The sequence below is a fragment of the Dermacentor silvarum genome, chromosome 3, assembly GCF_013339745.2.
Source record: "Dermacentor silvarum isolate Dsil-2018 chromosome 3, BIME_Dsil_1.4, whole genome shotgun sequence".
Taxonomy (NCBI): domain Eukaryota; kingdom Metazoa; phylum Arthropoda; class Arachnida; order Ixodida; family Ixodidae; genus Dermacentor; species Dermacentor silvarum.
Genome location: NC_051156.1, coordinates 50,444,925 through 50,457,758, shown reverse-complemented (window position 1 = coordinate 50,457,758; position 12,834 = coordinate 50,444,925). Strand labels below are relative to the sequence as shown.

The 12,834-nt window shown below is 47.9% G+C and overlaps 2 protein-coding genes across 9 annotated transcripts in view; both read left to right on the top strand.

Moving 5' to 3' along the window:
• The window catches only part of LOC119444336 (venom metalloproteinase antarease-like TtrivMP_A), a 1,295,510-nt gene that overhangs the window by 1,004,587 nt on the left and 278,089 nt on the right, over nt 1-12,834 (top strand). The gene's annotated exons all lie outside the window — the stretch shown is intronic.
• LOC119445424 (zinc metalloproteinase/disintegrin-like) overlaps nt 1-12,834 on the top strand; it is a 512,423-nt gene that overhangs the window by 459,765 nt on the left and 39,824 nt on the right. Inside the window, exons 3-4 of the mRNA XM_049663290.1 lie at nt 8,555-8,663; nt 8,742-8,873. Of these exons, the coding sequence (XP_049519247.1) occupies nt 8,555-8,663; nt 8,742-8,873 (241 nt within the window). The remainder of the gene's footprint in view (nt 1-8,554; nt 8,664-8,741; nt 8,874-12,834) is intronic.

The window sequence follows — 12,834 nt, the reverse complement described above, 5'->3', positions numbered from 1 at the left end:
GCTCGTCGGCCCACAAAGCTGTGAAGGCACTGTTGTCTTTCTTGAGGACGACTGGCCTATATGTGAACGCCTTTGAATTGCCCAGGCCCTCCGCGTGCCTGCGCGAGCTCACCATGTCCTTCCTCCCCCCCCCCCTTCTCTCTCTATCTCATCTTTCTATTCCCTCTTTCCCGTCCCCCAGAGTAGGGTAGCCAACCAGACGCATTTCTGGTTATCATCCCTGCCTTCTCTTTCTCTCCTCCTCCTCCTACCTATTACTGATCACGAGTACCTCGTCACACATCTGCCCGACATTCAACTGAAGTATGACATCACCGTGCCTCACAGTCTTCTTACTATTACTGATAACCGCACTCGCATGCCTATCTTTAACTTTTTCTGGCGAAACTATTTCTACCACATGGTGTTTGTCTTGCCTACGTTCACTGTCTCGGCGATCATCAAGTGGCAGCTTTATCAACCGGTGGTTCTTCCGAGCTTAGCAGGCCCCTCGCACTAGCCTCAGGTGCCGATTCCAACATAAAGAAAATGGTTGTCGCAGATCTGTCCTCTACGCAGGTTGAAGACCTTTGCCAACTTTTATTGTCCTACCGAGACATTTTTGACTTCGACGATCGCGCTTTAGGGCAGACGCTCGTGGTCTATTCACCGACGCTCACGCCTATTCACCGACTACCATATCGAGTTTCTGCAGAATGGCGAGTAATTCAAAGTGAAGTGAACAAAGTGCTCGATAAAAACATTATTGAGCCTTCTTCATGTCCCTGGGCATCTTGTGACCGCTGTTGCGATGGTTAACAAGAAGGACGGCAAGTGGCGTTTTACTACGAAGGACACCTACCCGCTCCCACGTATAGGCGATGCCTTTGACTGCATCGACGGTTCTAGCTATTTCTCTTCTATTGATCATCGTTCTGGATACTGACAGGTTGCTCCTGATATGCACAGAGAAAAAACCGCGTTCATAACACCCGATGGCTCATACGAATTTAAAGTAATGCCTTTTCGATTCTGCAATGCTCCTGCCACCTTTGACCGTATGATGGACTCCTTGCTCCAAGGCTTTAAATCGTCCACACGTCTCCACACACCTCGACGGCGTCATTGTATTCTCGCCAACGTTCGACACTCACCTTGTGCGTCTAACAATACTTGATGTATTTTGAAAGGGGAAACTGCAACTGAGCTGATCAAAATCTCACTTTGGCCACGGCTAAATTACTTTCTTGGGCAATCTCGTAGAAGCTTCTGGGGTACAGCCTGATCCCGACAAAACTAGCGCTCGTCCGAGACTTTCCTGTTCCGAAGACAGCCACAGACGTTCAAAGTTTTGTATGGCTATGCTCGTACTTTCATCGTTCTGTTGGATATTTTGCAGCAATTGCTAGGTCCTTCACTTATATTTTCAACAAAGGCATGCAATTCTTGTGAGGTACTTCAGAAGCCGCCACCTTATCTCGTCTCGTCACTCTTCTTACCTTAGCATCCATTCTCACCCACTGCGACCCAGATTCCCCTACACATTTGCGTAGAGATGCCGGCGGTCATGGCGTAGGTGCTGTCCTAGCCCAGCGTCAGCGTGGCCAGGATTGTGGTATTACTTGTGCTAGGCGCCTCCTATCACCGTCGGAGTGCAACTATTACATTACGGAACGGAAATGTCTTGCTGCTGTCAGGGCGGTTGCGAAGTTCCGTCCCTCCCTGTACAGTCGTCCTTTCTTCGTACTCACTGACCACCATGCTCTCTGCTGGCTCTCATCTCTAAAGGATCCTACAGGATGGCTTGGCCGATTGGCTTTGAGGCTGCAAGAATTTTCATATTCCATGCTGTGAAAGTCTGGCCGCCTGCACCAAGACGCTGACAGCTTGTCGTGTTAACCAGTTGACGACTCTTCTTCCTCAAATAGTGACAGTGCTGCTTGCGTTTGCTCAGTATCACAGCTGCTTCAAATCGCCGACAAGCAACGCCATGACGTCTACATCAAAGCACTCATCGACCATTTTGCACACTCTTCGGCCGATGCTACTCTACGCCTCTTCGTACTCTGCGACAGTACTCTGTACTGTCGTAACCATCCGGAGGCATCTGAGTTCCTACTTGTATTGCCTAAACACCTCCGCTCAACTGTTCTAGAAGCGATTCACGACGCACCAACGGCGGGACACCTCGGCGTATCTGGGAACCTACGATCGAGTACGCCACCGTATTTCTCGGGCCTAACCTTGCCCATTCCGTACGATCTCACTTCGCCGCGTGTGAAAACTGCGAACGACACACCAGCTCCCCGCTGGTTACTTGCAGCCGCTCGACATCCCTTCTGAGCCCTTCGATCCTGTCGGCTTAGACTTTCTGGGCCTATTTCCGGAATATACATCAGGAAACAAGCGGGTTGCTGTCGCTGTGGACTACGCGACCCGCTAAGCCATAACACGCGCTCTTCCGACTAGTTGCGCAACTGATGTTGCAGACTTCCCCTTACACGATATCATTTTAATGCATGGTGCTCCGCGTCCAATGGTCACAGAACGTGGCAGTGCGTTTTTGTCCAAAGCCATTGACGACATCATGCGTGTAATCATACTGCATAAAATGACCGCCTCCTACCAACCACAAACTAACCTTTGAACCGAAGCCTTACAGACATGTAATCGAAATGCGTTTCAGCCGACCACCGTGACTGGGTCCTTGCTCTACTGTACATTAACTTTGCGCACAGCTCTTCCAATATAGAAACAGCTGGCTTTTCCCCATTTTAACTGTTGTATAGCCGACAAGTGATGCTACCAATAGACACTGCCCTTTTGTCCACCACAGCTTCAACTAGTGATTATGACCATGATGCAATCGCCCGTGCTGACCATGCTCGCCAACTTGCGCGCTCTCGTCTGCAAGTGTCTCAAGACAAACAGAGGCACCGCTGCGACCTCCGTAAACTCCGCTGCACCCTCCACCATCTCGTAAAGCTTGCCTTTGTGAAAAACTGCCCTCCTGTTAAACAGGCCCATATCGCGTGCTCCGCCAAGTGATCTATTTATTTATTTATTTATTTATTTATTTATTTATTTATTTATTTATTTATTTATTTATTTATTTATTTATTTATTTCAATACCTTCAAGGCCCAGGGGGCGTTACAGAAGGCAGTGGTATAAAAAAAAGAAGTCATAATGCAGCAAAAATATAAATGGTATCAGCAACGAAAAAACGTATGTTTAAGTGGAATACAAGATCACATTGGTAAAAAAGCAGGTTAGGCAATTACATAGTTTTCTGCGGCAGTTACAAAAAATTACAACGTGTCAGAAATGTAAGCAACACAGGCGGGTAGGTGGTTCCAATGCTCGCCGTCCTTGCCACAAGTGGAAACAATATGGTGTACACAAAAGAAAACATTATCGTATACAGGAGCGAAAAAGTAAGTTTAGGTAAAATGCAAATCAGATCACGAACAAGACAGATTAGGTGAACACATAGTTTTCAGCAGCAGTTGTAAATAAACACGTTTCAGATATATCGGCAACAGAGGTGGGCAGGTGGTTCCAATCGCTAGGCGTCTTTGGCACAAAAGAGTTAAAGTGCGCATTAGTCCGGCAATATGGAACGTGTACCTTATGGCGATGATCTGTGCGAGGTGATATGAATGATGGCTCAGAAAGAAGACCCTCTTTTAGCTGATGATTGTGGTAATAAATCTTGTGAAAGGTTAGCATTCGCGAAAGTTTTCTACGAAGGGAAAGACTACGAAGGTTCAAGGTACTTTTCATTGCCGTTACGCTAGCAGTGCGGGAAAAGTTACATAATATAAAACGGGCACTGCGATTCTGTACCGATTCTAATTGATTAGCATGAGTTTCGAGGCCCGGGTCCCACACAGAGCACGCGTACTCTAATTTCGATCGCACTAGGGTTTTGTACAGTGCCACCTATGAAATAGTTCTAGCCATGCCCACTACGTCCTCCGTTGTTACAACCGGTGACATTGTCCACGTCGCCCGACTCAAGCGCCACAACTCTCCAGGCGCCTTGGATGTTTAACAGCACCACTACGGCGCTTGTGCCATCGGCGCGGGGGGGGGGGGGGGGGACACTATTCAGATACCATCGACAGGTGTTCAAGCGACAAGCCGCCACGGGAAAGACGATCAAGTGTCTGGGCTGTTGGCGCAAGCGAGTGTCTGTCTGCCTAGCGGTCTGGCGCCAGTGTAAATAGCGTGTAAATATCGTCTTTTGTATATGTCTTCCCACACGTAGCAATATTATTGCGTACAGAACCTTACTAACACAGAAATTGAGGAAAACGAACGACACGGTGAGAGACTTCCCCGGGACACTTTAAAACATCTAATTTATCCCATGAAAAGTAAACAACACACTAGAAATCTCGTCGCTCGACTAACACACAACCATAAATACGACACGCAGGCTCCACTACAGAAACTCAAGAGCCTACACATCTCGCCGGGCACTTCCACTCCCCTGCCGGAGTTCAACGGCCCACCTAATAATGAACTGGACAGGGACATAACTACACAAGAAATCCGAGGAGCACTTCATAGATTCTGCAACAGCACGCCTGGCGCAGATCACATAACAAACGCTGCTCTTAGAAACCTAGACGAGAATTGCCTGCAAGAATTTACCGGTATCTTCAACAAGCATTGGCAGAGCAGCACACTTCCAGAGGAGTGGACACACAGAAGGGTTATGCTAATACCGAAACCTAACAAACCAGTTACCCCAGAAAATATGCGCCCCATCTCCCTTACCTCCAGCCTAGGCAATCTCTTTGAGCAAGTCATCCTAGCTAGATTGCACGGCCACATGGAAGAGACTGGTCAATACCCACACTAAATGATTCGTTTCCGATCGGGCCTATCCACGCAAGACGCCATGCTGCAACTCACAACAGCTACTCTGGACCCCCTCATACCTGCGCACACTAAAGCGGTACTGGCGATTGACCTCAAGAAGGCTTTCGACAACGTCACGCACGAGGCCACCCTAAAGGCCATGATAGACCTAGGAGTTGGCCAACGAACATACAACTACATAAAGGTTTTCCTGCAAAACCGAACGGCCAGCATGTGCGTAGACAACCTTCGTACACGCCGCTACACACTAGCGAACGTAGGTACACCGCAAGGCTTTGTGCTGTCCCCATTCCTCTTTAACGCAGTACTTATTCCGCTCGCGTGGAAGCTACAGCAAATTCCCCATCTTGACCATACCCTGTACGCGGATGATATCACCCTGTGGACTACATATGAATCGGACGCCCAAATCAAAGAAACACTGCAAACAGCCGCAATGGTAATACAGGAAGAGGTCACCAAGGTAGTCCTCACCTGCTCACCGGAAAAATCTGAACTTCGGTTGATCCCGCGAAAGGGTAGAACGTATCATACTCCTATTAGAATCTACGTACAGGATAGGGTGGTCCCACAGGTCCACACCGTTCGAATCCTTGGCCTCTACCTGCAACAAGATGGGAGACATACCGACACCATCAAACGCTTAAAGAGCACGCTAGCAGCTACCACGCAGCTAACACGCAAAGTAACAAATAAAGCTCACGGCCTGCGGGAAGAAGATATTCTGCGAGTAGTACAAGCGTCTACCATGAGCACAGTACTGTACTCTACCCCCTACTTCAACCTCAATATAACCGAAACCCAAACAATGAATTCTATAATCAGACAAGCTACCAAGGCAGCGCTCCACCTGCCGAAAAGCACCAGTAACGAAAGACTGGCGGAGTTAGGCGTGAATAACATCATACAAGAACTAACCGAAGCACACCTACAGGCACAATATCTCCGACTATCCAGTACCTCTCCCGGGAGGCATATACTTTCCAAACTCTAAATTCGCATCCCTGCTAATCATAACTCCCTAAAAGACCTTTCTTCGCAAATTCGTCAAACGCTACGCATTCGACCGCTCCCCCGTAACATGCACCCCGACCAAAACCACGAGCGACGGAAAGCCAGAGCAGCAGCCCTTCATAAACGGTACGGCGATGAACGGAACGCAATATGGGTAGATGCTGCATGCGATCAGCACGGAGCCACAGCGGTTGCTGACACATTGAACACACCTCCATTAATAAAGGAACTACCCCAGGGAACGGAAGAGATCGCTATAGCGCTAGCGCTCGGCAGCTCCAGTGCTACCCACATCCTGAGTGGCTCTAAAACTGCACTGCTAAATGCTAAGGGCAGAGTTCACCCTGCCACCTTCCACATACTGACCCAGAACCCCACCCCCCTTCTCCCGCAGCGCTGAGCTCATCTGGGTGCCCGCGCACTCAGGAAACCACCGCAATGAGGCCCCCGATTCTTTAGCCCGAGGGCACGGAGGAAGATTATTTAGGAGTAGAAACTCCCATCAGCGCGGGCGCTCGCGTGCGACCAGATAACGTCACATTATTATGCGCCGATGGGGGCGCATGCAGTGGCGGCGCCTTGCGGCACGTCATGCAAGCAGCAGCGAAAAAAAAAGTTGTCGCAGTTTCACCTGAAAGGCGAAGCATCAATTGCGATAGCAAACTTGTAGAGAGCTATACGGAGTAATGATATTAGCTTTATCAGCTGTATAAACTTGGACATGCAGCAGCATCGGCAACACGCAGAACTGTTGTTGAAGCCATCGGCGTTTTACCCGCGTTCGCTCAAAATGCGTGCGGCGTTGATGACTGTTGCCGGAGCCTCTGATATAAATAGGCACTTGGTGCCGCAGCTAAACGTCGCCTCCCTTCCCTCCCCCTCCCCCACGGCCTCTCGCGCGTCGGAAGAAGGCGCGTTTGCTCTATATACAGATATGGTGATTGTAAAGGAGAAAAGAGACGCCTACTTCTGCAGCCCTTAAGCGAGCACGGCGCAGAACGCGCGTTTGTTCTCAGCCGTGCGTTCACTCCACGTGAAAGACGCGCCCCTCGCGCCCTTTCACTCGCACATACAGCGTTCGGCGCGCGGCGACGATTTCATCTCCAAATGACGTCATACGGAACCTCACGGCGACGGCGACGGCGACGGCGACGCCGACGGCAGAAATCTGCTTTTGAGTGTCCATATAATTGCTATCGCAATAAAAAAGAGCAGCAGCCCGGCGGATCGGTGGTGCCGCTCGGGCGCGTTCTCTTCGGCGGCGCCCGTGTCTCCCGCGCTCAAAGTAGACGACACAGGCGTTCGGCGTTCGCTTCAGCGTGCACGCCGTAGCGTTGTTTTTGTGGGCCTTTAAGTCAAACAGTAACTGTTCTTGTCGGTGTCTGTTCGAGGGCCGTAATACTAACAGCACTGATACGTGCAGTGTACCCTTGTTCGGAATTTGCTAGCCTAAGATGGGATGCAGGTGGGATGCGTGAGTGCCCTCAGTAGAAGTTGTGAGGCGCGCGGCCGAACGGGAGCAACGCGCGCGGCCGCGAACGAGAGAAACACATGTGACCAGTTGCCTTGGCAACCAAGACAGCGGTAATTTCTTTCTCAGCCGCCAGGTGCCGCCAGCATGATAGTGGCTCCGCGGGCTTGTGAGATGCATTGGTCGCCGCAACTGGCGGAGTGTCCACTCCTAAAGGTTTCTTGCTCCGTGCCCGAGGGTCGAGAAACCGGGCACACGCGGACCTCATGGGGGGTTTCTCGAGGGAGCATGCGTGTACCTTCGCTGAGCTCATCGCGAATGCTCCCGCCGAGAGGCAAATATACCCACGTCCCCACACTTCCCTCACTACCAGGGAGCAACACCTGTGGCGCCGTCTGCAAACCCGGAGCCTACCTACCTCATCACTCCTCTCCCACTACCGACCCATCCAACCTGCCTGCCCTCTGTGCAATGCGCCGAAAGCAAACCTCACCCACATACTGTTGGCCTGTCCGGCTTCTCCTCCCCCCCGGCGGGCCGACACGACTCAAAACCTGGGAGGACTGGGAGACCGCACTGCGCTACACGGACCCGGCAAGACAGAAGATCGCCGCCAGCCGGGTTAAACATGAACGTTTGAGTGCGGTGGGGTCGCGCGGGGACCCAGGGGACCTGGGAGGTCCCAAATGCCCTGTCACATTAAAGTTTTTTTCCTCTTCCTCCTGCTCCCCAGGACATTCAAGTATTTACCCGATGACGAAGGCACTCCTCATTTAATTTATGTGACTTGTACTCAACCACTCGTTATAAAAACATCAATGTATTGCATCACAAGACCAAAGAAAATGCTACTTGTACAGTTCTATTTCAATTAAAAAAAATAACTCTTTTCAGTGATTGTTTTTATTGTAGTGATAATAGTTTCAAAATCTGTTTCTGTTTAGGTAGATAATTGGGTATACCAATCACCCTGTACCAGCAGCCGATGTCGGCGTTAACAGCTTAAATCGAGTCATGCTCCATCTTCGTCTGGAAACGTGAAAAAAAAAGGATTTTATATTTTATTTCTACTCCTTGCTCCTCGCACCCGCCCTTCCCTGAAGCTTTAGCTCGTTATTTAAGAAGCTTCTTACGTAGACAACTTACCTGACTGCGTAAAATTATTCTGATTATAAATTATTCCTCTTATTCCCACGAGGTATCGCATATACGGGTGAAGTGTGCAGTGACTACGGTGTCGCCGTGGGCGAAGATATACCCACTGCCTTTTCTGGAGTGAATACAATGGCTCACGAACTTGCACATGTGTAAGTTTCTTTCACTTACAAATGAGAAAAAAACTCCTACTTTGTAACAAAAATGCAAATTTTTATTCCACAACGCAGACTGGGAGCGCCTCATGACAAGATGCCAAAATGCCCTTGGTCGGAAGGATATCTCATGAGTTATGTGGACGGAGGCCTAAAGAATTACCGGCTTTCAGAGTGTAGTCAAGAACGAATACGAAACCTTGTGAAGTAAGCTCATACACTTGAATTTTTAACCCATAAATTCAATAATGTTTCAATAAGATAAGGCAGTCAAACATTTTGAATACGACTTTCATTATCCGCTTAACGAATGCAGAAATTTAAAACTGGATAAAATTACAGGTAGCAAGCACCGCAGCTCGGCGAATTTTGTTTCCTCTAGGTCATTATAGGAGGCCTACTTCTTGTAAAACGCCAGAAGTGATCATGATTATTCTAACCACAAAAGTGCACAACTCTCAGTGATAGTTGCGTATCAACAATTTAGCTGCCGCTGGTTCGCAAACAGACTGGTTTTGTACAAAATAATGTCTAGTGTACGCCAAACAGTGCATAAAAAATTACATGCTAGTGAGATGCTCACAGAACGATCAGAAACGCTAATTTGCCCCACCAGCAAAGCTTTGAAGCATTCGTGATTTCGAGTGACATCATACGGGGTGATGATATTTTAGTTTGCCGGAAGGTTTAAAAATGGGCTCTTGCAGATAACATAATTCTAGACTTTGAGATGCATTGAGACATTACTTGCACGAGAAATCGAAACATATATTCGGGTACTTATGAAAAATTACAAAGAAACTTCCTAAGTAATTTATTTAGGCACATATTCAATTTACAAATTGTTGCTAGTGAGTTTCGAGGTGTATCCACTTGGAACACATTTCCGGAATGACATCATTTTGGAGACGTGCGCCATCAGACACACCGTAAAAATGCACTGTTGTTCCGCTTACATTTACAGCGAACCCGCCGCGGTTGCTCAGTGGCTATGGTGTTGGGCTGCTGAGCACGAGGTCGCGGGATCGAATCCCGGCCACGGCGGCCGCATTTCGATGGGTGCGAAATGCGAAAACACCCGTGTACTTAGATTTAGGTGCACGTTAAAGAACCCCAGGTGGTCCAAATTTCCGGAGTCCCCCACTACGGCGTGCCTCATAATCAGAACTGGTTTTGGCACGTAAAACCCCATAATTTAATTTTTTTTTACAGCGAAACTGTCTATGGTTAGGGTGCTGTGCATTTTTCGTGTCCGTCAACAAATCTGAATGTGCAAAGTTCTCGAACACAAGCTTTTCAGTGCAGGGAACAAATACCTCGCCTAACATTTACGTGCCTACTTACACATGACCAGGCAAATATTCAGGCAATAAACTGCATCTCTAGCTTACGAACTAGACAAGCCAGGCTTGCACATTCACTAATCTTCGCTTAATCCCTACTGAAACACCCCGTGTGCCATTCCAATATTTCCGCGTGTTTCCGCAAATCTATTGCGAAAGCTATATAGATTCCATAAAAATTCCGTTTAATTTGCATAAGAATGTGTCGCAACCACATGCAATTAGTGGATTGCAGGCACGAACATTCTAGTCGGAAGCACCTTCCGTATTCTTTTTTTCCTAAATTCACTTTATGCATAACTAGAAAGAAAAATACAACGGCCTTTCTCTACACAATGTTGCAAGTGCATCGTTCGCCTTGTTTTTATGACCATTTGTAAGCGAAAAACTTACCCTTTAAGATCTTCTGGGGATCTTTTGCGTATGATTGATTTACAAAACTACGCTTCTTTTTGTTGTGCTTTTTTTCCACCTCCAATAGATTGAACTACTACAATACCTACATTTCTTTTTCGCGGTATAATACCACAACATACCAATATTTACCCCGGCGCGGTGTCTGAATGGTATCCGACGGCGACGTCGACCAGTTTCTGATGGAGGAGGAATGCAATAAAGTTATCTTAATGGTGTTTTATTGCGATAGCAATTATATGGACACTCAAAAGCAGATTTCTGCCGTCGCCGTCGCCGTCGTCGTCGTCGCCGTCGCCGTGAGGTTCCGTATGACGTCAATGGAGATGAAATCGTCGCCGCGCGCCGCCGAACGCTGTATGTGCGAGTGAAAGGGCGCGAGGGACGCGCGCTTTCACGGGGAGTGAACGCACGGCGGAGAACAAACGCGCGTTCTGCGCCGTGCTCCCTTAAGGGCTGCAGAAGTAGGCGTCTCTTTCCTCCTTTACAATCACCATATATGTAGAGCAAACGCGCCTTCTTCCGACGCGCGAGAGGCCGTGGGGGAGGGAGGGGGAGGGGGAGGGAAGGGAGGCGACGTTTAGCTGTGGCACCAAGTGCCTATTTATATCAGAGGCTCCGGCAACAGTCACCAACGCCGCACGCATTTTGAGCGAACACGGGCAAATCGCCGACGGCGTCGACAACAGCTCTGCGTGTTGCCGGTGCTGCTGCATGTCCAAGTTTATACAGCTGATAAAGCTAATATCATTACTCCGTATAGCTCTCTACAAATTTGCTATCACAATTGATGCTTCGCCTTTCAGGTGAAACTGCGACAACTTTTTTGGTGTTGGTAAAGCCTGAGTGTATAGGAATTAATCGAAAGCCCTCCATCATGGCATCCTTCAAAACCCGCTTTGCATCCTCGGGGTCTTCCCTGCTACAATTTCATTTGAACAATGTTTGCCTCTTCGTGTCAGTACATTTATTCATTACGGCAAAGCTGTATATGGCTAGGTTTTTGGGGATCACGTCCGCGGACAAAACTATGTGTAGAACAACAATTTTCGTTGGCGGATACCCGCGTGTCGTTCACATGGTATATACTGAAATTGGCATGGAAGGGTTTGAATGTATGACTAACATTATTGATAGGTCATGACATCAGTAATATCACATGCTCGTCAGTTACGTCGCGATTAACGACTCATTTATACCAAAGACTAGCTCAGACAGGAGCCACCTTCCCAGTGCCATCGCCAGCATGGAAGTTGTACAGGCAGTCAAAGCCGCAGTTGTCGACCACTTCGCAGAATAACCAGCGCAGCAATTTTTTAACTCAATAAGTTTTGTATTTTACATGTATAATAATGTTGCTAACGCTATTGTCATTCAAGGCCTTTCGTCATCATCATCATCAGTCTATATTTAAGTCCACTGCAGGACGAAGGCCTCTCCTTGCGCTCTCCAATTACCCCTGTCTTGCGCTAGCGTATTCCAACTTGCGCCTGAAAATTTCCTAACTTCATCGTCCCACCTGGTTTTCTGCCGTCCTCGACTGCCTTTTGTATTAACCTGTTAACCTGCTCTGTTAACGGTTGTTCTTTTTCTTGTCTTGTTTTCGTTTTTTCATACATAGCTTTGTTGTTCTTTACATTATTGCGCTTGTCTAATCAAAATGTACCCACCCCTTCTGTAATGCCACTTAGGCCCTGAGGGTATTGCAATAAATAAAATTAATAAATAAATAAAATCACGTCTGGCGCACACCCGCATTGCATATGCGGGTATGAGCCAGAGACAAGAAAGAAAGAAAGCAATAAGGAAGGAAGGAAATAAATAAAGAGTGAAAGCAGGAAGGTAAGAAAGAAATCACATGTGTTGGATATGTAGGTGTGAGTCGCCGAGAGCAGCCGCGAAGGCGGGAAGCCGCTTGAGCCGAACGCGTGTCGTCCCAAGGATCCGTAACGCCAGATTGCCGCTGTGTGATCGATGAAGAACAACAGCGTTGCCCGTGAGGGTCGCCTTCACGAACAGGAGCGGGAGTGGGCGTGAAAGCATCGGTACCCAATCGCAGTACATCACAGTGACCAAACAGCAATGGTTACCATGGTGACAAACTAAAGAGAAAATAGAAGACGATAACAACGACGAAGTTATGTGTATATGTTATCCAATCAATATAGAAATTTACCATATATAGCTCACTATAGTTATCAACTTGTACAGCTTCGCTCGTTCACTTAATGTAAGGGTTCATAATTTTATTATATCCTGTTGGTAAATTTTCTATTCACTGATGTTATTGTTTTATTCCGTAACAATGTGTTCATATTACTGATAGTATGATTAACCATTGATTGGAGTTGTGTTATTCCTAATCGTGTTAGCACACCGTATGTGCCAGTCTACTACGCTGCTTTTGAGCT